Consider the following 23,970-nt stretch of genomic DNA (forward strand, 5'->3'; position numbering starts at 1 on the left):
CTGTGGCTGCAAAGACCATGGCTGGAAGTGCCTAGCCACACCCCAGTGCACATGGAGGCTGGCCTAGGGGCCACCAGGGGAGCTGAGAGGATGCTGAATTCTCTCCCCTTCCTCTGGAACAAGCCAGAACAGAGTCACCCTCCAAGGGTTCCTTCGAGCCGACCCCGGCCCCAGCCTTACCCCTCAGTCCCCAGCTCCCCATGCAGCTGTCCCTTCTGCAGCTCCTGGTAGGGGCCCAGTGGGCATCGCAAACTCAGGGAAACCACCTGGGCCTCTGATCACTTTGCCTGCACCTGCTCCTCCACAGGCATGCCCATCCCAGGACATTTTCCTGGCTGCCCAGGCCACAACCCTTCGGGTTAGCCTCGACTTTCATCTCATATCCACATCCACTTCATTAGCAACCCTGGCAACACCACCTTCAGAATATTTACAGAATCTGGCCAGGCGCAGTGGCTCACGCCTGTAATCCCAGCACTTTGGGAGGCCGAGGCAGGCAGATCACCTGAGGTCAGGAGTTCAAGACCAGCCTGGCCAACCTAGTGAAATCACATCTCTACTAAAAATACAAAAATTAGCCGGACATGGTGGCAGGCACCTGTAATCCCAGCTACTCGGGAGGCTGAGGCAGGAGAATCGCTTGAACCTGGGAGGCGGAGGTTGGGTTGTGGTGAGCAGAGATTGCGCCATTGCACTCCAGCCTGGGCTACGGTGCAAGAGTCCGTTTCAAAAAAAAAAAAGCTGGGCATGGTGGCGGGCACCTGTAATCCTAGCTCCTTGGGAGGCTGAGGCAGAATTCTCGAGCCTGGCAGGCAGAGGTTGCAGTAAGCTGAGATCACACCACTGCACTCCAGCCTGGGCGACGGAGCGAGACTTCATCTCAAAAAAGATTTCCAGACTCTGCCCACTGTTCTCCCTGACCCTACCTTGGCCCTGCTCCCCGATCCCTCCCCTTTGGTTAACCCTGGAAGCCTCTTCACTGGCTCCCTGCTCTTCATCCTCGCCACACAGCCAGAGGGACCTGTGAGTGCCTCAGCTGGGTGTCCCACCCCTGCTCAGAGGTCTCCTGTGGCTTCATCTCAGAGTAAAAGGGTAAAGTGGTCATCGAGGCCCCTAAGACCCCACCTGAGCCTCTCCACCTTCCTCTTCGGCCCATCTTTCTGTCTTGCTTGGTCCACCCAACCCGCCTTGATGTTGAAACTCTCCAAGCTCCTTCCTGCATCGTGCATTTGCATCGGTGAGTCTCCCTCTCTGGCTGTCTCTCCCTTAGATGGTGTGTGCTGGCCTCCATCTTATCACTCAGGCCTTAGCTCAAATGTCACCTTTTCCAAGAAGTCTTCTGTGACCACAGTAAAACGCCCCCAGCACTCAGTATCTACATCTGAGATAATTTTTTTTTTTTTTTTTGAGATGGAGTCTCACTGTCCCGGGCTGGAGTGCAGTGGTGTGATCTCGGCTCACGGCAAACTCTGAGAGATTCTTGTGCCTCAGCCTCCCGCATAGCTGGGATTACAGGCAAGTGCCACCATGCCCGGCTAATTTTTTGTATTTTAAGTAGAGACAGGGTTTCACCATGTTGGCCAGGCTGGTCTTGAACTCCTGACCTCAGGTAATGCACCCGCATTGGCCTCCCAAAGTGCTGGGATTACAGGCATGAGCCACCACACCTGGCCTGAGATACTATATTTTTGATGCATTTCTGTCTTCCTTACTTAATATGTATTGACATGTGTCAAATACCAGCTCCAGGAGGGCAGAGGTATCCCCCCATTGGCTCACTGCTGTAGCCTCAGGTGTAAAAGAGGACCTGGCATGTAGTAGATGCTCAACAAAAATTACTGGACTGAAGATGCTTGGATGTGTGCAGTTCCCAGTACCAGGCACTTCCCTAAACACCGTACACACAACTATTTAATCCTCACTGTCCAGCTGTACAGTATGTTGTCACCAACCCTACTTACAGTGAGGAAACAGGTCTTAGAGAAGTTAAGCGGTTGTCCTGGGCTGCACAGCTGGCATGTGGTGGAACTGGGGCTTAGGCCAGAAGCCAACTGCAGCCTCTGAGGAAGCAGGCTTATGAGACCCACTCTCAGCCAAGCACAGTGGCTCACCCATGCCTGTAATCCCAGCACTTTGGGAGGCCCAGGTGGGCAGATCATTTGAGGTCAGGAGTTTGAGACCAGTCTAGGCAACATAGCAAGAACCCCTCTACAAAAAATGAAAAAAAATTACTGTGGCATGATAATGCAAGCCTGCAGTCCCAACTGATCTGGAGGCTGAGGCAGGAGGATCCCTTGAGTGTGAGAGTTTGAGGTTGCAGTGAGTGTCGATTGCGCCACTGCACTCCAGCCTGGGCAACTAACAAGATCTTGTCTCTTAAAGAAAAAGACCTACTGTCTGGATGAGAAAACAGGCCCAGGAAGGGAAGGAGTTGCCTGAGGTCCATCTGTGAGTGGCTGCCTCTGGGTTCCCACCCAGGTCCACCTGCCAGCGTGGAAGGCGAGTGTACCAGACCCTGCTGCTCTGGGAAGAGATCCCCCCAGGCCAGGTGTGTCACCTCAGGTCTGTAATCCCAGCACTTTGGGAGGCCCAGACGAGAGGATTGCTTGAGCCCAGGAGTCTGAGACCAGCCTGGCCAACAAAGTGAGACCCTGCCTCTACAAAAAATAAACATTAGCCAGATATGGTGGTGCACGCCTGTGGTCCCAGCTACTCAGGAGGCTGAGGTGGGAGGATTAGTTGTGTTCAGGAGCCTGCAGTGAGCTGTGATGGCGCCACTGCACTCCAGCCTGGGCGACAGAGCCAGACCCTGTCTCAAAAAAACAAAAGAAGAGAGGCCCCCACTCTGTGCCGCACTCCTGGATGGAAGCCTCGAGGGGAGCGCGTGCAGGGCGGAGGCCTCATGAATAATTGAGGGTCTCAGGCAGGCGGCCGTCCCGCAGATGTCGCCCCGCCGCAGGCGGGGAGGGGGCGGCGGTGACATCACTTCCTCCCCTGCGGGGTCCCCGTGTGGGTTATAAGGCGCTGCAACCCTGGCCCGCACAGCGCCTTGGACCCGTTGGACGCCCACCATGCCGCCCCGAGGGCCAGCCTCTGAGCTGCTGCTGCTGCGGCTGCTCCTGCTGGGGGCGGGTGAGTGCGGGACCCTCCAGGGGCCGGGGAACAGGGACTCCAGTGGGAGTGGGCGGGCAGTGCACCCAGTGGAGGCTTCAGGGGCCGAGCCTCCAGCTGGGGACAGTACACCTGCCAGGTGGGATGGGGAGGGGATGTTTGGGGACCGGGACACCCATGGAGCTGGGGTCGGTACCGGAGACAGAAGCCCAGTGCCATCTCCTTTCTCCACAGCCACCGCTGCTCCCCTGGCACCGAGACCCTCCAAGGAGGAGGTGAGGAGTGTGGAGCCCTTGCCCTGCCTCACCTAGCTGGGGCCCTGCCCTCCCTGCACAGCCTGACCCACGATCCTTATTGCCCTCAAACCAGCCGCTCTCCTCCCCATCTCCCCTGCCCTCAACCTCCCCTCTGACCCGGCACCCCTGCCCCCCAGCTGACCCGCTGTCTGGCAGAGGTGGTCACAGAGGTGCTGACCGTGGGCCAGGTCCAGAGAGGACCCTGCACTGCTCTTCTCCACAAGGGTAAGGAGGCCCCGGCCCCCACTTGCCCTCCAGAGCACCATGGGACCCTACCCCACCCCACCCAGGGTCCTGCCCAGGTGCCTACATGCTCTCCCGCCCAGGCTACCTGGAGGAAGAGGTCCTCATTCCCAGAGCCCCGTTGCCTGGACCAGCGGGGCACTGCCCAGCATTCACACCTGACAGAGCTTGGCCACCAGCAACACCCTTGTGGCTCCCTGCAGAGGGACCAGATGGGGCAGGGAACATCCCCTCCCAGGTGGGATGAAATAGGACCCTCCCCTTGCAGTCTGGGCAGCCCCTCGTGAGACCTTCGGCAGGGCCCAGAACTCTTCAAGGCCTCAGTTTCCCAATTCAAACTCCTGACCTCAGGTGATCGGCCGCCACAGCCTCCCAAAGTGCTGAGATTACAGGCGTGAGCCTCCATGCCCGGCCTCAGTTTCCCAGTTGGATGCCTAGAGAGTGTCCTTTCCCTTTCTGCCAGAGTTGTGCGGGACAGAGCCCCACGGCTGTGCGTCCACCGAGGAGAAAGGCCTGCTGCTTGGGGATTTCAAGAAGCAGGAGGCTGGGAAGACGAGGTCCAGCCAGGAGGTGAGGGATGAGGAAGAGGAGGAGGTGGCAGAGAGGACCCACAAGTCCGAGGTCCAGGAACAAGCCGTCCGCACGCAAGGGCACCGTCAACTCCACCAGGAGGAGGAGGAGGAGGAGAGGAAGAGGGGGCCCATGGAGACCTTTGAGGACCTGTGGCATCAGCATCTAGAGAATGGAGGGGACCTCCAGAAGCGGGTGGCAGAGAAGGCCAGTGACAAAGAGACGGCCCAGTTCCAGGCAGAGGAGAACGGGGTGCAGGTGCTGGGCGGGGACCGCAGCCTGTGGCAGGGGGCCGAGAGAGGCGGAGGAGAGAGGCACGAAGACTCGTCCCACCACCACCACCACCACCAGCCAGAGGCTGAGCGCAGGCAGAAGGAGGAGGCGGCTTCGGAGAGGGAGGTGAGTAGGGGGATGAAGGAGGAACACTAAAACAGTTTGGAGGCAGGGTTGGATGGTCAGTGGAGTTACAACTCAACAGCCACCGGTGTTGGCCCTACACCACCAGATCCATCACTAGTGGATCACAGTGGCCAAGACTGACACCACGACTGGGTAACAACTTCCGTGCAAGGCCTCTACCTCATACTTCCATACTACTGTATGGACTACAGCAACCAAGATGGCGCCATTGCACAGAAGCAAGCCACCATCACTAGCAAGTTGGCCACTGTGAAAAGTGGCTGCTGTGCCTACTTCACTAGGTGACAGATAGACACCATTGCTGGGTCATGGAAAACAAAGTGTCACCATGATTGGTGGCACCAAAAGTGCCGTAACAGGCTGGGCATGGTGGCTCACACCTGTAATCCTAGGGAGGGTTAATCCTTTCAGAGGCCAAGGCGGGAGAATCCCGTGAGGCCAGGAGTTCGAGACCAGCCTGGGCAACATAGTGAAACCCTGACTCTACAAATAATTTAAAAAATTAGCCAGGCATGGTGGCGCACGCCTGTGGTCCCAGCTCTCAGGAGGCTGAGGTGGTAGGATTGCTTGAACCCGGGAGGTTGAGGCTGCATTGAGCCATGATTGTGCTACACCACTCCTGCCTGGGCAACAGAGCAAAACCGTCTTTAACAACAACAACAACAAAAAAATGGCTGGGCGCGGTGGCTCACGCCTGCAATCCCAGCACTTTGGGAGGCTGAGGCGGGAGGATCACCTGAGGTCAGGAGTTTGAGACCAGCCTGGCCAACATGGTGAAACCCCGTCTCTACTAAAAATACAAAAAATCAGCCAGGCATGGTGGTGCGTGCCTGTAATCCCAGCTACTCGGGAGGCTGAGGCAGGAGAATCACTTGAACCCGGGAGGTGGAGGTTACAGTGAGCTGAGATCGTGCCACTGTACTCCAGCCTGGGTGACAGAGCGAGACTACATCTTAAAAATAAAAATAAAGCGCCATCACAAGGTGCTCATCCCAGGCACCTTTGCCAGTGCCAAGCCACTGCTGTTGGCTGTGGTCGCATTAGCCAGCACCACTCTTCCGGGGTTATGACAGTCAGCATGGTCACCATCGCGGTCCACGACAATCAGAACGACCGCTGCTGGATGCCACTACGAGAACCGACATGGCCCACAATCACAGTGACCGAGGTGGCCTGCCTTGGAAGGTGGGTGCTGACCACTCCGTTTCTGACCCCACCAGGAACAGGTGGAGCGGCTGGAGCACTTGAGAGACGAACTGAAGAAGGTGACAGAGACGCTTGGGGAGTAGCTCAGGAGGGAGGGCTGACCCCTGCCTCAGGCCCTCCTTCCTCCCGACACACCCTGTGGCTTAGGACTGTTGACCCCGAAGCCTCCATCTCACCTGGCACCCCACACCACCCCACGCTACCCAAACAGGGGAGGAGACGGACGTGCCTTGGAACCACACCCAAGGAGGCGAGTCTGAGCTGGGCCAGGGGCTGGGCTCAGCCCTGACACAGGAAGCACCCCCACACCTATGTACTCCCACTCCAACCCTTCTGAGTGAATAAAGCACAAAGAAACGCACCCTGCCTCTGTGAACAGCACTTGATGTGACAGGGACAAGCCCCAGAAGGACCCGAAGGACTGGGAAGACAAGATCAGTCTGGTCTCTGGTTGTCAGAACTAGGGTTTTATTTATTAAACTGGAAATTATATTAACAATGAAACGAATCAGATGGGGCCGGGGTCGTCAGGAAGAGGTTTTGAGGCTGGGGTGGGAGGCAGCCAGGTTTGGCTGCGGCCGCTGTGAACCACAATGTCGTCGTATTCATCCTGGGGGCAAAGGGGACCAGGCAGAGGGGCTCAGGTGGCTGTCACTTTGCCCACCACCCATGTCCTCATAGAGCACCCTAAGAATTGGGTCTCGCCTCAAAGCCCAAGTTCCCCTGCTCCTGGCTCAACCTCCCAGTTCCTAGCTCTCAGAACTCCATTTTCTTTTCTTTTCTTTTCTTTTTTTTTTTTTAGATGGAGTCTCGCTGTCGCCCAGGCTGGAGTGCAGTGCTGTGATCTAGGTTCACTGCAACCTGCACCTCCCAGGTTCAAGCAATTCTCCTACCTCAGCCTCCCAAGTAGCTAGGATTATAGGCCTGCGCCACCACGCCCAGCTAATTTTTGTATTTTTAGTAGAGACAGGGTCTTGCCATGTTGGCCAGGCTGGTTTTGAACTCCTGACCTCGTGATCCGCCCGCCTCGGCCTCCCAGAGTGCTGGGATTACAGTCGTGAGCCACCGCACCTGGCCAGAACTCCAGTTTCAAGGTCACTTCTACAGACCAATTTCTAGCCAGCCGCCACTCCAGAGTTTCGGCAACTGAGCTGGCCCTCCTCCACCCCTTCTCTCTGCCTTTACCCAAATTCCTCCACACCCATCATTTAGCACCGCGCCTTGCCCAAGGGCGGATCTGTATTGCTGGGTTCTCTTGACTATATCTCTCCCCACCGCTGGCTCGGGTCCTGCCCCACCACTGCCGGTGTTCAAATCACTGCCACCCAAGGTTTTCTTTTCGCAGTGTGAGTTCTCCAATTCTTGCTGCCTAAAATCACCCCCGGTGCTGCCGCCCACCCCCGCCTGTGTTCACCAGTCACTGCGACCAAGGTCTTTTCTCCACCCCTGCCTGAGTTCTACCTTTGCCACTGCCTTAGTTTTTCAGCTACTTCTGCCCAAGCTCTTCCCACCACCCCTGTCCAGGTCTCTCCTGACTAGTGCCCCGTGTCACTGGCGCTGCTGCCTGAGTTCTCTAACAGCAGCCCAAGGTCGGTGCCTAATTATCTTCTTGGGCTTCTTGCCTGCCAGTCTATCCTGACCCCCCAGCTGGGCTGCCCTGTCTCTCCTGACTCACGCCCTCATCTCCGCTGTCGCTGTCGCTACTGCTGCTGCAGGGGCCGGATTTCTCGTCCTCGCCCTCGGGCTCAGGGGCTCCGTGTGCACGGAGGAGGCGGGCAAGGATGGGGTTGGGCCGGAGCATGGCACTGCCGAGTGGGGTGCGGCCGCCGTACATGCGGGCAGCAGGGTTCGCGCCTGCCCTCAGGAGAAGCTCCAGCACATCGGCCGCCTGGGCCTCCACTGCCAAATGCAGGGGGCTCCGGCCGCACGTGGGCTCCTGTGGGGGTTCAACAGAAAGGTCAGAGGGCCCGAAGAGGGGACAAGCCCCCTCCCGCCGACGGCACCTCCCCCGAGGTTGGGGCTCACCGGTTTGTCGAGGTCAGCTCCAGCATCTTGGAGCAGCCGGACCATCTCCACATCTTTGTGGATAACGGCCACGTGGAGTGGGGTGTGGCCTGGGGACAGAGTGATTGGCATCAGATGATGAGGTGAGGGGTCCCCCTGCCGTGCTTTGATCCTGGGGGAGGGTCATGTGGCCTGAGGGTGATCAGGTTTGGGGGCTGGTTCCTGAATTCTTGGGTATGGCAAAGAGGTACCTGGGTCCCAAATGCCTGTCTCAGATGGCCTGAGCTTGCTGGCAAGTGCTAGTGCCTGAGTTGTTTGAAGCCTGGGGCCCGTGGGTAAAGAGCCTGGGGTCTGTGGACAGGGGGCCTGGATTTTGGGGCCAGGAGGAGACCCAAGTCTCTGCTCTTATCCGTCAAAGGACCTGAGCTGGCACGCTGGTTCACACCTGTAATCCCAGCACTTTGGGAGGCCAAAGCAAGAGGATCACTTGAGCCCAGGAGTTCAAGAAGCAGCCTGGGCAACATGGCAAGACCTCGTCTCTACTAAAAATAAAAAGTAAAGGCCAGGCACAGTGGCTCACGCCTGTAATCCCAGCACTTCGGGAGGCTGAGGCAGGCAGATCATTTGAGGTCAGGAGTTCCAGACCAACCTGGCCAACATGGTGAAATACTAAAAATACAAAAATTAGCTGGGCCTGGTGGCACATGCCTATAATCCCAGCTACCGAGGAGGCTGAGGCAGGAGAATCACTTGAACCTGGGAGGCACAGGTTGCAGTGAGCCGAGATTGCACGCCATTGCACTCCAGCCTGGGTGACAAGAATAAAACTCCGTCTCAAAAAAAAAAGAATAGGCCAGGCGTGGTGGCTCACGCCTGTAATCCCAGCACTTTGGGAGGCCGAGGCAGGTGGATCACAAAGTCAGGAGATCGAGACCATGCTGGCTAACATGGTGAAACCCCGTCTCTACTAAAAATACAAAAAATTAGTTGGGCATGGTGGCAGGTGCCTGTAGTCCCAGCTACTCGGGAGGCTGAGGCAGGAGAATGGCGTGAACCCAGGAGGCAGAGCTTGCAGTGAGCCGAGATGGCGCCACTGCCCTACAGCCTGGGCAACAGAGTGAGACTCCATGTCAAAAAAAACAAAACAAAACAAAACAAAAAAAACCCTTAAATTAAGGTTCCTGCCCAGGCACAGTGGCTCACACCTATAATCCCAGCACTTTGGAAGGCCATGGCGGGCAGATCACCTGAGGCCAGGAATTCAAGGCCAGCCTGGTCAACATGGTAAAACCCCGTCTCTACTAAAAATACAATAAGCTGGGCATGGTAGCATGTGCCTGTAATCCCTGTAATCCTGGCTACTCGGGAGGCTGAGGCAGGAGAATTGCCTGAACCTGGGAGGTGGAGGTTGCAGTGAGCCAAGATCGCGCCACTGAACTCCACCCTGGGCAATAGAGTGAGACTCTGTCTCCCAAAAAAAAAAAAGGGTACCAAGTAGCTGAAAAGCCTGTGACCTGGGGGCAAGAGGCTAGAGGTAGGCCCTGAACACTGGGTCCTGAATGATGTCAGTCCATCTGAGGAGGGGTCTGGTCTCAGGTGGCTGGGCTTATAGGCAGGGGAACAGAAACTTGGATGTCAGGGCTGTGGGCAGATGAGCCCTTCTTCCCATGAGGCTGAGGAGGGCTGTCTCTGAACCCTGCTGCCCATCGCTGGGAACCTGGGGTGCCAGAGTTTCACAGAGGGCCTGGGCTCTGCACTCCCTGGTCCTGGGTGGGGTAGGGGTCCCAGCTGCAACACACTCTGCAGGTGGGGAGCCTGGGGGCCCAACAACTGGATCCTGGCAGCTCTGGGTCTGTGGGTGACAGGTCTGCATCCCAAGTGACCTGGGGCCTCCAGGTGGGGGTCCTGGGTCCTATATATCCAATTCTCAATCATCTGGGCCCTGAGTGGAGGTCCCTGGTCCCGATGTCTGGGCTCCTGAAGCCTGGGCATGATTTCCCAAGGAGCTCGGTCTCAAATCAGGGAAGCTGAGCCCAGGGCCAGGTGCTCTCGCCTAGCCCGGGAGCTGAGTCCTTCCCTGGTGATGACCCTCACCCTCGTAGTTTTCAGCCTCCAGCTGCAGCTTCCAGTCCTCCTCACTCTCCTCTTCTTCCTTCTCCAAGTCGGAATCGGGGTACAAGGCGACAGGGGTGTGGTTGGTGTCGGGAATATGGTCAGGGCCCTGAGCGAGGTAGGTCTCGGGGGCTTCCCTGGGGCGCCGGGGGCGGGGCTGAAGCAGGGCACGGGCACAGGCGTGTGCCCCCACACGGCAGGCCAGGTGCAGCGCCGTGTGGCCCCTACGCTCCGCCACGCATGGCCCGGCGCCTGCTGCATACAGCTTCTCCACCGTGGATGCCTCCCCCAGGATGGCTGCCAGGTGCAGGGCCGTCTGCAGAAGCAGAGGACAGGCGGTAGGGAGTCACACTGGGAACCCTGGACCCCAAGCCCTACACCATCCCTCGTGGCTCACCTGGCCTAGGTCATTCTGCAGGTCCATGTACTCAGTGCCGGCCGAGAAGCCTAGAAGAAAATCCAGGAAGGGTTCATGCTGATGAATCACAGCCAAGTGCAGTGCCCTGGGGACAAAGACCGGGGTCAGAGGGCAAAGTTCAAGTCCTCTTGCATTCCTTCATTCAACAAACATGGGGCGCCTACTGTATGCTAGGCCTTGTGACCACAGTTCTGGAAATCCCTGTCAGCTATCTGGGAGGTCAGAGGTCAGAGTTTCATCAGCAAATTCGTGGAATCAATGTTTATTCAGTGGGATTTCCACTTCTGCCCAAAACGAAGTAACATGGACCAGAATTCACTCCCACGTGAAACAAACAAGAGTCAGATGAAATACGGTATATGAAGCAACAGTGTTGAAGACACTGGACATCGTGCAATGAATCACAGTGACCCCTGAAAGACAGGAAACACGAGGTGGGCCCCACACTCGACTGCCACAGCTTATTGTCTGGAGAGAGTTTCAAAGCCACGGTGCAGAGAGGGGAATCCAAGCAGAGCCCATTAGGTTGTCTGAGGTCAGGAGATGGATATGGAGGAAGTCTGTGGAGGCCAGGGTGGCTAGAGTCACAGGACAGAGTACAAAACGAAGAGAGTTGCCAAAGGAGAGATTGCTGGGGAACTGCAGGAGGTTCTCTTGTGTATTCCGGAGAATACGGATCAGCCATGCCTGTGAGTCTGTGGGGATGGGAAAACCATCCAAAAGGATTTCAGAAAAGTGCTCGTTACTCACACAGGGCCAGGAATAGTGAGTGTTCCCACCAGCCAGGCTGGAAAAACATCATCACAGGCTATTGGGTGGGATACTCAGGAAGGTCTTGCCTCAATAGTGGGGAATAATTAGCTGTAGATGGGGCACTGCTCAACACCCACCGAACAAACCATAAAAGCAAAACTGGAAAGACTGAAACTACTTCCGAGTAATTTAACGCCATCCCAGAATAATATTCAAGAATATTTATTTATTTATTTATTTTAATTTTTATTTTTTGACACAGTCTTGCCCTGTCGCCCAGGCTGGAGCACAGTGACACGATCGCAGCTCACTGCAACCTCCACCTCCTGGGTTCAAGCGATTCTCCTGCCTCAGCCTCCCGAATAGCCGGAGCCACAGGCGCATGCCACCATGCCTGGCTAATTTTTGTAGTTTTTAGTAGAGACAGGGTTTCACCGTGTTGGTCAAGCTGATCTCGAACTCCTGACCTCGTGATCCACCCACCTCGGCCTCCCAAAGTGCTGGGATTATGGTTTCTTTTGACTACTCGACTCTGCTGTGTCAGTGCAAAAGCAGCCACTGACAATATGTAAATGAATGAGCTTGCTTGCATTCCAAAAGAACTTTATTTATGGAGCCTGAAATACGAATTTCATACATTTTCGCTTGCCATATAATATTATTATTCTTTTGATTTTTAGAAACTGTTTAAAAATGTAGAGACCATTCTTAGCTCACAACCATACAAAAGCAGATGGCTAGCTAGATTTTGCCTGGAGGCCATAGTTTGCCAACCCCCACCTTAAAGCAACCACTAACATAACAAAAACAGGAATATCTAAAAAGCAAACAAAAGAAATAAAATGAGGCCGGGCTTGGTGGCTCACGCCTATAATCCCAGCACTTTGGGAGGCCCAGGCAGGCGGGCGGATCACGAGGTCAGGAGATCGAGACCACAGTGAAACCCCGTTTCTACTAAAAATACACAAAAAAAATTAGCCAGGCGCAGTGGCAGGCGCCTGTAGTCCCAGCTACTCGGGAGGCTGAGGCAGGAGAATGGCGTGAACCTGGGAGGCGGAGCTTGCAGTGAGCCGAGATTGCTCCAGCCTGGGCGACAGGGCGAGACTCGAGACTCCGTCTCAAAAAAAAAAAAAAAAAAAAAAAAAAAAAAAAAAAAAAAAAAAAAAAGAAATAAAATGAAAAACACTATACAGAAGGAGCAGGATTGAAGAAAAAAAAGTAACAAAAACAATACCCAATAAAAGGCAAAAAGGAAGAAAAAGAAAACATAGATAAATAGAATATATATAATAGACATGGGATAAATTTACACAATCATATCAATATCAAATTAAATGTAAATGGTCTAAACACTAATTAAAAGGCAGAGACTCTGGGCACAGAGACTGGCTGGGCACAGTTCATCCCTGTAATCCAGCACTTTGGGAGGCCAAGGTGGGAAGATTGCTTGAGCTCAAGAGTTTGAGACCACGGCTGCACACAGTGGCTCACACCTGTAATCCCAGCACTCTGAGAGGCCACAGCAGGTGGATCACCCGAGGTTAGGAGTTCGAGACCAGCCTGGCCAAAATGGTGAAACTGCTGTTGCTACTAAAAATACAAAAATTAGCCAGGTGTGGGGGCATGCGCCTGTAATCCCAAATTTGGGAGGCTGAGGCAGTAGAACTGCTTAAACCCAGGAGGAGTCAGAGGTTTCAGCGAGCAGAGATAGTGCCACTACACTCCAGCCTGGGTGACAGAACAAGACTGTCTCAAAAAAAAAAAAAAAAAAGAGTTTAAGAACATAGGGGGACCCTGTCTCTACAAAAAAATTTAAAAGTTTGCCAGGCATGGTGGCATGTGCCTGTGGTCCCAGCTACTCAGGAAGCTGAGGTGCAAGGATCACTTGAGCCAGGAGGTCGTGGCTACAGTAAGCCACGATCATGCCACTGCACTCCAGCCTGGGTGACAGAGCTAGACGCTGCCTCAAAAAAAAAAAAAGGGCAGAGATTGTTAGATTGAATTAAAAAGCAAAGGCCAGGGGTGGTGGCTCATGCCCATAATCCTAGCACTTTAGGAAGCTGAGGCAGGTGGATTGCTTGAGCCCAGGCATTCAAGATGAGCCTGGGCAACATAGCAAGATCCCGTCTCTATTAAAAAGAAAGCAAAACCCAATCATACACTGTCTACGAGAAACACCCTTTAGATATAAATAAATTACCCAGACATGGTGGAGCAAACCTTTAGTCCTTGCTACTTTGGAGGCTGAGGTAGGTGGATGGCTTGGTAGGAGCTCAAGACTGCAGCGAGCCGTGATTGAGACACTGTATCCAGCCTGGGTGACAGAGTAAGACCCTGTCCATAGGTAGCCTGGCAGGCAGGCAGGCAGGCAGGTAGATAGATAGAGATAGACAGAGATTAGATAGATAGATTAGATAGATAGATAGATAGATAGATAGATAGACAGACAGACAGACAGAAATACAAATATTTTTGGGCCGGGTGTGGTGGCTCACACCTGTAATCCCAGAACTTTGGGAGGCCGAGGTGGGTGGATCACTTGAAGTCAGGAGTTTGAGACCAGCCTGGCCAACATGGTGAAATCCCATCTCTACTAAAAATACAAAAATTAGCCAGATGTGGCGGTGCATGCCTATAATCCCAGCTACGCGGAAGGCTGAAACATGATAATTGCTTGAACCCGGGAGACAGAGGTTGCAGCAAGCTGAGATCATTCCACTGTACTCCAGCTTCGGCGACAGAGCAAGACTCCAGTCTCAAAAAAAAAGAAAAAAAAAAATACTGAATTAGGCCGGGTGTGGTGGCTCACGCCTATAATCTCAGCACTTTGGGAGGCCAAGGTGGGCAGATCATTTGAGGTCAGGAGTTTGCGACCAGCCTGGCCAACATGGTGAAACCCTGTCTCTATCAAAAAATTACAAAAATTATCTGAGCGTGGTGGCACTCCCCTGTAATCCCAGCTACTTGGGAGGCTGAGGCAGGAGAATTGCTTGAACCCAGGAGACACAGGTTGCAGTGAGCCGACACGGTGCCACTGCACTCCAGCCTGGGCGACAGAGTGAGACTCCGTTTCAAAAAAAAAGAGTCAGAACAGAGACCAATTAAAGTAAAAAAAAATTAATGAAACCAAAATTAATTAATGAAAATTAACGAGACTATAAAGCTGGTTGAGATCAATATTTATTCAGTGCCTCCTGGGTCAGGCACTGCTTGCATCACTGGGCATATAGCAGTAAACACGACAGACAAAAAACCCAGTACAGTCCCTCATCTGGGCCTTTGCAACTGCAGTTCTTTCTCCTTGAAATGCTCTTATCTTGTTTATCTATTGTCTCATTTTCCTGTTTTATTTTTCTCCAAAGTACTTACTACCTCTGACTTTATTTCCTTCTCGTACTTTCTATGTTTCTTTCTTTCTGCGTGTCTTTCTTTGTTTCTTCCTGTCTTTGTTTCTTTCCTTCCTTGCGGTCTTATCAATCTGCTTATTTAGCTCCACTAAAATGTATGCTCCACAAGGGCTTAAGTTTTTGTCTGTCTTCTTCACTGCCTTTATCACTAGCACCTAAACAGAGCCTGGAACGTGGTAATGTGTAAACAATATTTGTTTAACAGATGAATCCTTGGTCTCATGGAGCTTACATTCTTTTTTTTTTATTTTCCTATTTTTTTTTTACTTTAATTAGGAATTCAACATAGAGGAGCTTACATTCTCTCTCTTTGAATTTAAGATTTGAAGAACACTGCTCAGAAGACAAGATCTTAGAGTCAGGGACCAAGTATTAATTTCGGAAATCAAACTCTAAGGCTCAAATCGGGAACTAAGAATCAAAGATCATATTTGGAGGTTAGAAGTCAGGAGAAGCCACAGTTCTAACAAAAGTCTCAGGACTGGAGTCAGGTTTGGGTATCAGTGGATACAATGTGGATTCCAGGAGCTGAGAATCATAGTTCAAGAAAAGAAGGTAAGAAATGATTGGGTTAGGATTATAGCTGGATAGAAGATTGGTTTTGTTAAAAGTTAGGACTCGGGGGTTAGAGGTCAGGAAGTTCAGCATCGGAAGTCAGATTTAGGAGTATGAGGTTAGGAAGCCTCAGGGATCAGAGATTAATGGGGAATCTGACGCCGGGTCCTAGGGCTCCGTTTGGCAGCCTAAGGTTCACTCACGTGTCCCCATCCTCAGTGACGTAGCCGAAGACGAGGGGAGCCCACGACAGCCCCGGGCCCAACTCCGCGCCCAACCCAGGTCCTCCGGGGGCCGCTGCGTCCGGACCCAGGGAGCCCAGGCCGCTGTCGCACCATTCATCTGCGTCGGCAGCTGTTCCCAAGCACGCGACCCCAGCCATGGCCCCCGCCGCCTCAGGGGCCCTCCGCAGTCGCCCGCCTGTAGCTGGGCTTTGCCGGGAGTTCTGGCGCTTCCGCCCTGCGGGAAATTCCCCACCACGCCCCCTGATTCACCCAATGATAATATGCTGAATCGCTCACACCCCGCCCTCATACTGCATCCTGACCAATCAGAGTATTCGAGAGGACTACGACTCTCCAGCCGTTCCCACATTTTCCGGGCGCCCTTTACCAACATGGCTGCTGACGCCACTCCTTCTGGGACTCGTAGTCTGGTCCTCGCGCGCTTTCTTACCTAACTGGGGCGCTCTGGGTGTTGTACGAAAGCGCCTCTGCGGCCGCAATCTCTGCTGGGAGTTGTAGTTGTGTGCCCTATCACGGCCCCTCCCATTTCTGGTGCCGTCACGGGACAGAGCAGTCGGTGACAGGACAGAGCAGTCGGTGACGGGACACAGTGGTTGGTGACGGGACAGAGCGGTCAGTGACAGCCTCAAGGGCCTCAGCACCGCGCCCATGGCAGAGCCAGACCGTGAGTCGGGGATCCGGGTAGGAGGGTTGGGCCGCGCCGGGGCCTGGCTGAATGCTGCAGGCCCCGGGGCCCAAGGGCGGCCGCGGTGGGGCGGGAAGTAGGGAGCGCTTCGGGGAGTGGGATTCTGAGGGCTGTTGCTAAGCGATCTGTATCGCTAGGCTGGTGGGTTTCTGGGTCGCAGTGTGTTCAGGGTTCGTTTACCACATCCACTTGCCAAGTTGCCAATGAGCGTGTTTCTCGCACCTTGGTTGCTAAGGACCCTCGCTGCAAAGAACATAAGTTGCCCCGGTCCCGGTTGCTAAGGGTACCTGATTGTTAGAGGCAACCAGAGGATGCTGAGGGACCCCTGCTGTCCCCTCCTATGGCTTCCCCTTGTTCCGCGCCTCTCCTAAACCTACCGCCTCCACTGCACCACTGCACCTCCCTCCTAAACCTGCCTCCCAGCCAAAGCGTCTCTTCCCTTCTCTCTTCCTTCCTAAACTTCCCTCTGCCTTGTAAATCTAACCCTCCCCGCACACACACTCACACACTGTCGTGTCCTTCCTAACTCCTCCTGAGTGTTCCTTCATGCCCTGAATCCCCTAGGTAGGAGGAGGAGGATCGCTTGAGCCCAGGAATTTGAGGCTGCAGTGAGCTATGATCGCACTATTGCACTCCAACCTGGGTGACATGAGCGAGACCCTTTCTCTAAAAAGTAAAAAAGAAAGAAAGTAAGTCAGGGCCAGAAACAATGGCTCATGCTTGTAATCCCAGTACTTTGGGAGGCCAAGGTGGTTGGATCGCTTGAGCCCGGGAGTTCAAGACCAGCCTGAGCAAAAGCCCCTACTTTCTCCCTCTCCTCCTAAATCTTCCTCTCCAGCCTCTCTGCCCCTCACTAATCACCTCTCCCAGCATCACTTTGAATGCGGATAAGATCTTTTCTCCATCCCCTCCCTCCCTCTGCTCCATTTTTACCACCATCCCATCCCAGTGTAACTAGGTTGGTAGGTGTTCTTGCCCCCTCACTGACCATTTGAACCCCTTTATTCCCCCCTTAATCGTTCTCCCCACTGTAACCACCTCTGCTCCCCTCCCCCAGCCTCTCACCCTCTGGAGACCCAGGCAGGGAAGGTGCAGGAGGCTCAGGTGAGATGGGGGAAAGGGTGGAGGGGAGGAGAGAGACGGACTTGTTCCACATCCCACACTGGGGGGAGGTGGCAAAGGGGAGACAGTCACCCCAGGGCCCTCGGCTCATCGCCCCAATCCCTCACACCACCCAGTGCAGCTTTCTGGGGAAAGGCAGATTCTAGGGATTGTCAGAGAAGAGTTTCCAGCCTCAAGTCCAGGCCTGTCCTCCCAAACTTTCCTTCTTCCTTGCCACTGCCTGCCATCCCTTCTGAACCACATTTGTCCTGGGACTGGAAGAGACAGATGTCCCATTTGGTCTTGGAACGCACAGATCTCGTGGACGAGTGATGGGAAAAAATGATCTCACAGCATGAGGAAAGTAACTCAGGGGGCTAGATGCAGTGGCTTATGCCTGTAATTCCAATAACTCAGGAGACTGAGGCGTGAGGATCGCTTGAGCCCAGGAGTTTGAGGCTGCAGTGAGCTATGATTGCGTCACTGCACTCCAGCTGGGGTGAAAGAGCAAGACCCTTTCTCTAAAAAGTAAAAAACAAAGAAAGTAACTCAGGGCCAGTGGACACAGTGGCTCATGCTTGTAATCCCAGTACTTTGGGAGGCTGAGGTAGGAGGATCGCTTGAGCCCAGGAGTTCCAGATCAGTCCGGGCAACATAGGGAGGCCCCCACCTCTACAAAAAATTTAAAAATTAGCCATGTGTAGTGGTGCATGCCTGCAGTGCCAGCTACTCGGGAGGCTGAGTTGGGGGAGGATTGCTTAAGCCCAGGAGGTTAAGGCCGTAGTGTGCCATGATTGTGCCACTGCACTCCAACCGGGGCAACAAAGCAAGACACAGTCTCAAAAAAAAAAAAAAAAAAGGAAGAAAAGTAAAGAAACTCAGGGCACTGTGGGAGCACAGAGAAAACTTTCTGGGTCAAAGAAGATTCCAGCCAGGCCATTCCCTGGAGGAATCCACAGGCTGGTCTAGCTGTCCGACCAAGATACAGACATAGCATAAACGAAGAGTGACTTCGAATTTTCTTAGACAAGGTGAGAAATGGTGATCCACACAACAGGTATCGCTTGTGCGAAGACCTGGGGGGCATGAAGGAGTATGATGTGTTCCGTAACTGGGTGGCTGGTGGTGGTCAGCTCGTTATAGTCGTGGTTATCATTTACTGATGGCTTACTCCAGCTGGACATACTGTTTAGCGCCAAACTTGCCTCATCTCATTTCATCTTCCTGGCATCCCTGTGAAGAGAAATGCCTATCATGGCCATTTTATAGATGCAGAATTTGAGGCAGAGCTGTTAAGTCACTTATCCCCTGTCCCTGGGCTAGAGGAGCAGGGAAGGGTTTGAGTCCTCCAGCACTGGGCACACCGCCTGCCAGAGGCTGCCAGGAGAGGTGGACAGGCAGTCTCATAGGAGCTTGAAGGTCCCCGTCAGCACCTCCAGCTCTCCCTTAGGCCAAGCTGCAGACACACGCTGGGCACAGGCCTTCCACATAGCCTCACTGTGTACAGCCTGAAAGAGTGCCAGCCCACCCACACCCCCAAGATTGCCTTTCAGACATGGGGTGGTGCAGAAGCAGGCATCAGAATACTTCACGAATGCACAGTGGAGCCTTGCTAAGGATATAAGAGCCTCCTGTTAGGCCGTGGCAACTCACTCGCCTGGCCCCCAAAGCACGACCACTGTCAGAGAAAAAGGTTGAATGTTAAAAAGGATCCTCAGTCCCAAAGAGAGAGATGCGAGGATATAAAATGCAGCATTGTCCGTCACAGGGTAAAACTGGAAACAGTCCAAATGGCTGTCAGTGGATGGGTTAAATGAACTATGTTTCATCCATACAATCCAATACTATGTAGCTGCTCTGAAAAATGAGGTGAGGCCGGGCACAGTGGCTCACACCTGTAATCCCAGCACTTTGGGAGGCAGGAGGATCACTTGAGCCCAGGAGTTTGCGACCAGCCTGGGCAACATACCAAGATGCCGTCTCTTTTTTTAAAAAATTATTTTTTAAATTAGGTGGGTCTGTAGTATATTGTTCTGCTGAAAACTCAAGATGTTGTATTGTACTATGACCTATTTCTGTAAAAATAATTAGTTTTATGCAGAGAAAACTGGAGTAATTTCCATTAAGCTTAGCTAACAGTGGTTATCTTTATAAGGGTGGGCCTGGGCAATTACAAGGCGAGTGCCCCAAGTTATATGTTGTTGAAGTATACGCGAGTATAGTCAAGGTTTTTGCAGAGGTTGTCCACTCTCTCTTTCTCTCTCTCTCTCATTCTCACTCTTTCTCTCTCTCTCTTTTTCTTTGAGATGGAGTCTCGCTCTGTCACCCAGGCTGGAGTGCAGTGGGGTGATCTCACTGACTGCAACCTCCACCTCCCAGGTTCAAGCAATTCTCCTGCCTCAGCCTCCTGAATAGCTGGGACTACAGACACGTGCCACCATGCCTGACTAATTTTTTGTATTTTTATTAGAGACGGGGTTTCATCGTGTTGGCCAGGATGGTCTCGATCTCCTGACCTCGTGATCCACCCACCTCACCCTCCCAAAGTGTTGGGATTACAGGCATGAGCCCCCGTGCTCAGCCTTTCTCTCTCTTTTTAAATAGAGACAGAGTCTCACTGCGTTGCCCAGGCTGGTCTTGAACTCCTGACCTCAAGCAATCTTCCTGCCTCAGCCTCCCAAAGTGTTGGGATTACAGGCGTGAGCCACCGCGCCCAGCCGGAGTTGCGCAATCTTAAAAAGCAATTTTTTAAATTGTCATATGTTTGGAAGGGAGGGTCTTATTCAAAAAGGCTCGGACGCAGAGCAGTGAGTGTCGGGGGAAGGGAGTTGTCTGAGGTGGTGGCTTGGTCAGAACTGCATTTTGGTGAAATCCATTGCAGGGCCCAGCCGTGGTCCAGCCTGAAGCAGGCATTCATGCTGAGGTGGAGGAGCTCCTGGAACCCCTGCCAGGAGCCAGTCCCTGTTCTCAGGGCTGGGCACCCAGACAAAGCCCCTGCCCTTGTGGACATCCTGGCAATTCCATAGATGTCTGGGAACACTGGAGAAACCAGAGAGAAGGGGCTTTGAAGTGGAGAGGAGTGAGCTGACCCAGACAGCCTCACATGCAGGGCAGCAGGGTGGATGGGAGGTGGAGACTGAGGCTGGGAGGCTGGTGGGGAGGGGGGAGGCTGGGGCAGGACCCCTGGAGAAGAGGACAGGCTGGACCAGGTGGACCCAGGGGAGGGAAAGGGGGTTGGTGGACAGACCCTTAGGAGGCTAAGGGTACATGCTCTGGAGCTGAAGGGCTGTGGCAGGAGGGCGAGGAGGGAGGCGGGGGCAGGAAACATCTGGCTGACGGCGGGGACAGTATGATCGCGTTGAGATGAGGCCTGGGAGGAGGATGGGCTTGGGGGAGATGCCAGGGTCCGTTTGGGACATAGTAGGAGTGAGAGGCTGGGGGGCACCTAGGGCAAGGTGTCCAGGAAGCCAGGAAACCCCGGATCTGGGGGCAGAGAGATGGTATCATGAGTGCTGAGGCAGAGGCCATTGGCATGGATGAGACAGGTAACCCCAGGAAAGTGGAAAGAGAAAGCAGAGAGGCCCTGGACAGAGTCCCAGAGACCTGCCAGTCCAGAGCTGGGCTGAGGGGAGGCTTTGAGGAAGGAGACAGAGGTCGCTGGAGAGTGGGCAGAGAGCATCTGGGGCCTTGAGCAGGGGGCACATAGGTCCTTGCAGTGAGCACCGAGGCTTTGCATTGGAATCATTGCCAGAGTGACTTGGGACATTATTCAGAGGCCCCCAGGGCTGCTGGGAAGGGACAGCAGCCCCACGCTCCAGGGGACCCGGGAACAAAGGGAAGACCCCAGGCTGTGATAATATTAACAGCAACTGCCAGCGCTTACTGAGCACTTCCCCCGCCGCTGCTGCCGCGCCCAGCACCTGAGCTCCCTTTCCAAGGAGAGGGACACCCAGACTTAGAAAATCAAAGTCACGGCCAGGCACAGTGGCTCACGCCTGTAATCCCAGCACTTTGGGAGGCCGAGGCAGGAGACTTGCTTGAGCCCAGGAGTTCAAGGCCACCCTGGGCAACACAGGGAGACCTTGTCTCTACAAAAAAACAAACAAACAAAAAGATTAGCCTGGCGTGGTGGCACACGCCTGTGGTCCCAGCTACTTGGGAGGCTGAGGTGGGAGGATCCCTTGAGCTTGGGAGGTTGAGGCTGCAGCGAGCTGTGACTGCGCCAGTGTACTCCAGCCTAGGCGACAGAGCGAGACACTGTCTCAAAAAAGAAAAGAAAAGCGAAGCCACTCACATGAGGTCGTGCTCCTGGGGACTGGCATGGCCAGGACTCCAACCCGGGCAGCCTGTCCCAGAGCCCTCCAGCTAGCCCCAGTGCAGTCTCTCCACCACCCCGCACTTCCTCAGGCCACCTTCCTGCCAGAGCCTTTTCCCCAAACCTGGTATCACCCCCTCTCCTCCCTCCCTAATCCCACCTCTCGGGCCTGGCCACTCCACCCCACCCCTTCCAGGACTCAGATTCAGACTCTGAGGGAGGAGCCACTGGTGGAGAAGCCGACAGTGAGTATCTTCCTGGAGGGACAGGGAGCAGGGTTCTGGGGGGCGGGGGGATTTCAGGGCAGGGGTGTGGGTGATACCTCCTCAACTCCATCAGGAGTGACATTCGAAGTATGTAGCAATGGGTTGGGTACCAGTGCCAGAGCAGGCTCCTGGAGGCCCCTGGCTGGGCTAGGCCTCGTGCCTTTAGATGTGGGGAGGCCGGGGACCCCAGGGCTGGGGCCAGGGTGCTGGAGACATCCATGCCCTCTGGCTGAATGCCCGTCCTGCCGCTGTCTCTCTTCTTTCCGGTCAGTGGACTTCCTGCGGAACTTATTCTCCCAGACGCTCAGCCTGGGCAGCCAGAAGGAGCGTCTGCTGGACGAGCTGACCTTGGAAGGGGTGGCCCGGTACATGCAGAGCGAACGCTGTGAGTCCCCTGTCAGGATTGGGCCACTTTGCCCGGTTCCTGGCCCCAAGTGACCTCCCATCCCCAGCCACTTGAACCATTTATTGAAACCTTTTCTTTACAAGTAGCAAGAAACCCAACTGGAACTGGCTTAAGCCAAAAAGGAGTGTGTTGGCTGTAATCCAGCTGGAAGCACGGCTGGGTCCAGGTGCTTCCACTTTGTTAAAAATCATAACTCTCTCTGATGCTGCTTTTCTTGTGTTGGGGTAAAGGTAACTCCTGGCAGCTGCAAATGCATGTTCCACTAGCCTAGGAGCTGCCACCGAGAGAGCACCTTTTCCCAGTAGTTCAAACCAGACAGCAGAGATTGGCTCCCATTGGTCCAGGTTGAGTCACATGCCTGCCCCCATGCCTCTGATTGGCCAGACCTGGGTCGCTTCTCCATTGCTGAGTGAATTTCTGCACTTTGATTGACCAGGCCTGTTTCATAAAATGAAGATAATGATTATAGTATCTAACTCATAAGGTTATTGGGGGGGGCTAAATAAATTAATATAGGACCAGGTGCAGTGGCTCATGTATGTAATTTCAGCACTTTGGGAGGCCATGGCGGATCACTCAATGCCAGGCTTTCAAGACCAGCCTGGGCAACCTAGTGAGACCCCCCCCACCATCTCTACAAGAAAAAAAAAAAATAGCCAGATGTGGGGGCATTGCCTGTAGTTTCAGCTACTCAGGAGGCTGAGAAGGGAGGATTGTTTGAGCCCAGGAGTTGGAGGCTGCAGTGAGTTATGATGGCACCACTGCACTGCAGCCTGGGCAACACAGTGAAACCCTGACTAAAAAATAAATAAAGTAATAAAATTTTAAAAATAAATAAAAATGCAAATGCTTAGAGCAGGGCCTGGAACATAGCGAGAGCTGTGGCAGGGTGTGCCGTGGTTATTACTACAGGAGGCTTATTTCAGATGTGGGGATAGGTGTCCACTTACTGAGTCACCATGAAATTTATATTTCTTTTTCTTTTTGTTTTTTGAGATGGAGTCTTGCTCTGTTGCCCAGGCTGGAACCTCCACCTCCTGGGTTCCAGCAATTCTCCTGCCTCAGCCTCCCGAGTGGCTGGGATTACAGATGCACACCACCATGCCTGGCTAATTTTTTGTATTTTAGTAGAGACAGGGTTTCACCATGTTGCCCAGGCTGGTCTCAAACACCTGAGCTCAGGCAATCCACTCTCCTCGGCCTCCCAAAGTGCTAGGATTAGAGGCATGAACCACCCCGCCAGGCCTGAAATTTATATTTCTTGCCACGAGTTGAGGTCACCAAAGTCTGAGAAACCAGGCCCTCAGCGGTCCTCAACTAGAACAATCGACCCTTTGTGGTTCCTGAGCAGCCTTTTGTTGAGGACGTCTTCTCCCGTGTCCCTGTCCTCCAGCTGCCACTGTCTCCCTCCTCGGGCAGCCAGGCCTGCTGCCCTAAGCCTCCCTCTCCTGTGGCAGGCGAGCAGCTGTCTGCAGCCATCTTTTAGCCTGGGCAGGCCCCAAAGACAACACAGGCAGTGGCTACAAAGCATTTGTTCCTTGTGTCCTCCTGCACCTGGATTCTGGGGTAATTGGCTCATGAGGGTGCCCAGGAAGAGATAGTAATGAATAATAACAACTAATTGAGGCCGGGCGTGGTGGTTCAGGCCTATAATCCCACCATTTTGGGAGGCTGAAAGCAGGAGGATCACTTGAGTCCAGGAGGTCAAGACCAGCCTGGGCAATAAGCGAGACTCCCTCTCTGCAAAAATTTAAAGGTGAGGCTCCAACCCTCACCTCACTGCTCTAAAAATTTATTCTTCTTATTATTATTTTGAGACAGAGTCTCACTCTGTTGCCCAGGCTGGAGGGCAGTGGT

The 23,970-nt window shown here is 53.9% G+C and overlaps 3 protein-coding genes across 14 annotated transcripts in view; 2 read left to right on the top strand and 1 right to left on the bottom strand.

Moving 5' to 3' along the window:
* Positions 1-47: 47 nt before the first annotated feature.
* Positions 48-6,207, top strand: CCER2 (coiled-coil glutamate rich protein 2). 3 transcript variants are annotated; one of them, XM_055249848.2, is made up of 6 exons: positions 48-1,515; positions 2,383-3,132; positions 3,346-3,386; positions 3,545-3,632; positions 4,114-4,619; positions 5,861-6,207. In XM_055249848.2, the coding sequence occupies exons 2-6, from the start codon at positions 3,072-3,074 to the stop codon at positions 5,927-5,929; spliced, it is 765 nt and encodes a 254-aa protein (XP_055105823.1). In that variant the 5' UTR covers positions 48-1,515; positions 2,383-3,071; the 3' UTR covers positions 5,930-6,207. The 3 variants fall into 3 exon arrangements, with proteins under 3 accessions (XP_055105823.1, XP_063477279.1, XP_063477278.1); XM_063621209.1 differs by lacking the exon at positions 2,383-3,132 and having other exon boundaries at positions 48-1,237; XM_063621208.1 differs by having other exon boundaries at positions 1,215-1,237; positions 2,383-3,386.
* An 85-nt stretch (positions 6,208-6,292) lies between these two features.
* On the bottom strand, positions 6,293-15,888 carry NFKBIB (NFKB inhibitor beta). 6 transcript variants are annotated; one of them, XM_055250562.2, is made up of 6 exons: positions 15,771-15,888; positions 10,360-10,465; positions 9,945-10,278; positions 7,872-7,960; positions 7,522-7,782; positions 6,293-6,456 (listed from the first exon to the last, which is right to left on the bottom strand). In XM_055250562.2, the coding sequence occupies exons 2-6, from the start codon at positions 10,384-10,386 to the stop codon at positions 6,355-6,357; spliced, it is 813 nt and encodes a 270-aa protein (XP_055106537.1). In that variant the 5' UTR covers positions 10,387-10,465; positions 15,771-15,888; the 3' UTR covers positions 6,293-6,354. The 6 variants fall into 6 exon arrangements, with proteins under 6 accessions (XP_055106537.1, XP_055106538.1, XP_055106540.1 ...); XM_055250563.1 differs by lacking the exon at positions 15,771-15,888 and adding an exon at positions 15,708-15,722 and having other exon boundaries at positions 10,360-10,409; XM_055250565.2 differs by lacking the exon at positions 15,771-15,888 and adding an exon at positions 15,299-15,694 and having other exon boundaries at positions 9,945-10,002.
* SIRT2 (sirtuin 2) overlaps positions 15,700-23,970 on the top strand; it is a 28,764-nt gene continuing 20,493 nt past the window's right edge. Inside the window, exons 1-5 of one of the 5 annotated variants that reach the window (XM_055250555.2) lie at positions 15,915-16,004; positions 16,590-16,714; positions 17,083-17,129; positions 21,638-21,686; positions 21,979-22,092. In XM_055250555.2, coding sequence (XP_055106530.2) covers position 21,686; positions 21,979-22,092 — 115 coding nt within the window. In that variant the 5' untranslated portion in view covers positions 15,915-16,004; positions 16,590-16,714; positions 17,083-17,129; positions 21,638-21,685. Of the gene's footprint in view, positions 16,005-16,589; positions 16,715-17,082; positions 17,130-21,637; positions 21,687-21,978; positions 22,093-23,970 lie in introns of all 5 variants that reach the window. The other 4 variants (XM_055250553.2, XM_055250556.2, XM_055250554.2 and 1 more) reach the window with 4 other exon arrangements.

The sequence above is a fragment of the Symphalangus syndactylus genome, chromosome 17 (assembly GCF_028878055.3).
Source record: "Symphalangus syndactylus isolate Jambi chromosome 17, NHGRI_mSymSyn1-v2.1_pri, whole genome shotgun sequence".
Taxonomy (NCBI): Eukaryota; Metazoa; Chordata; class Mammalia; order Primates; family Hylobatidae; genus Symphalangus; species Symphalangus syndactylus.

What these genes read in the sequence shown, in the direction of transcription:
- NFKBIB (XM_055250559.2), bottom strand. Translation starts at nt 15,477, where the DNA reads ATGGCTGGGGTCGCGTGCTTGGGAACAGCTGCCGACGCAGATGAATGG. An exon ending in TGCAGAATGACCTAGGCCAG is followed by an intron (nt 10,279 to 10,359) that starts GTGAGCCACGAG and finishes CTGCTTCTGCAG; the next exon opens with ACGGCCCTGCACCTGGCAGC. An exon ending in GAGCTGACCTCGACAAACCG is followed by an intron (nt 7,783 to 7,871) that starts GTGAGCCCCAAC and finishes GAACCCCCACAG; the next exon opens with GAGCCCACGTGCGGCCGGAG.
- CCER2 (XM_063621208.1), top strand. Translation starts at nt 3,072, where the DNA reads ATGCCGCCCCGAGGGCCAGCCTCTGAGCTGCTGCTGCTGCGGCTGCTC. An exon ending in CGAGACCCTCCAAGGAGGAG is followed by an intron (nt 3,387 to 3,544) that starts GTGAGGAGTGTG and finishes CCTGCCCCCCAG; the next exon opens with CTGACCCGCTGTCTGGCAGA. An exon ending in CACTGCTCTTCTCCACAAGG is followed by an intron (nt 3,633 to 4,113) that starts GTAAGGAGGCCC and finishes CCTTTCTGCCAG; the next exon opens with AGTTGTGCGGGACAGAGCCC.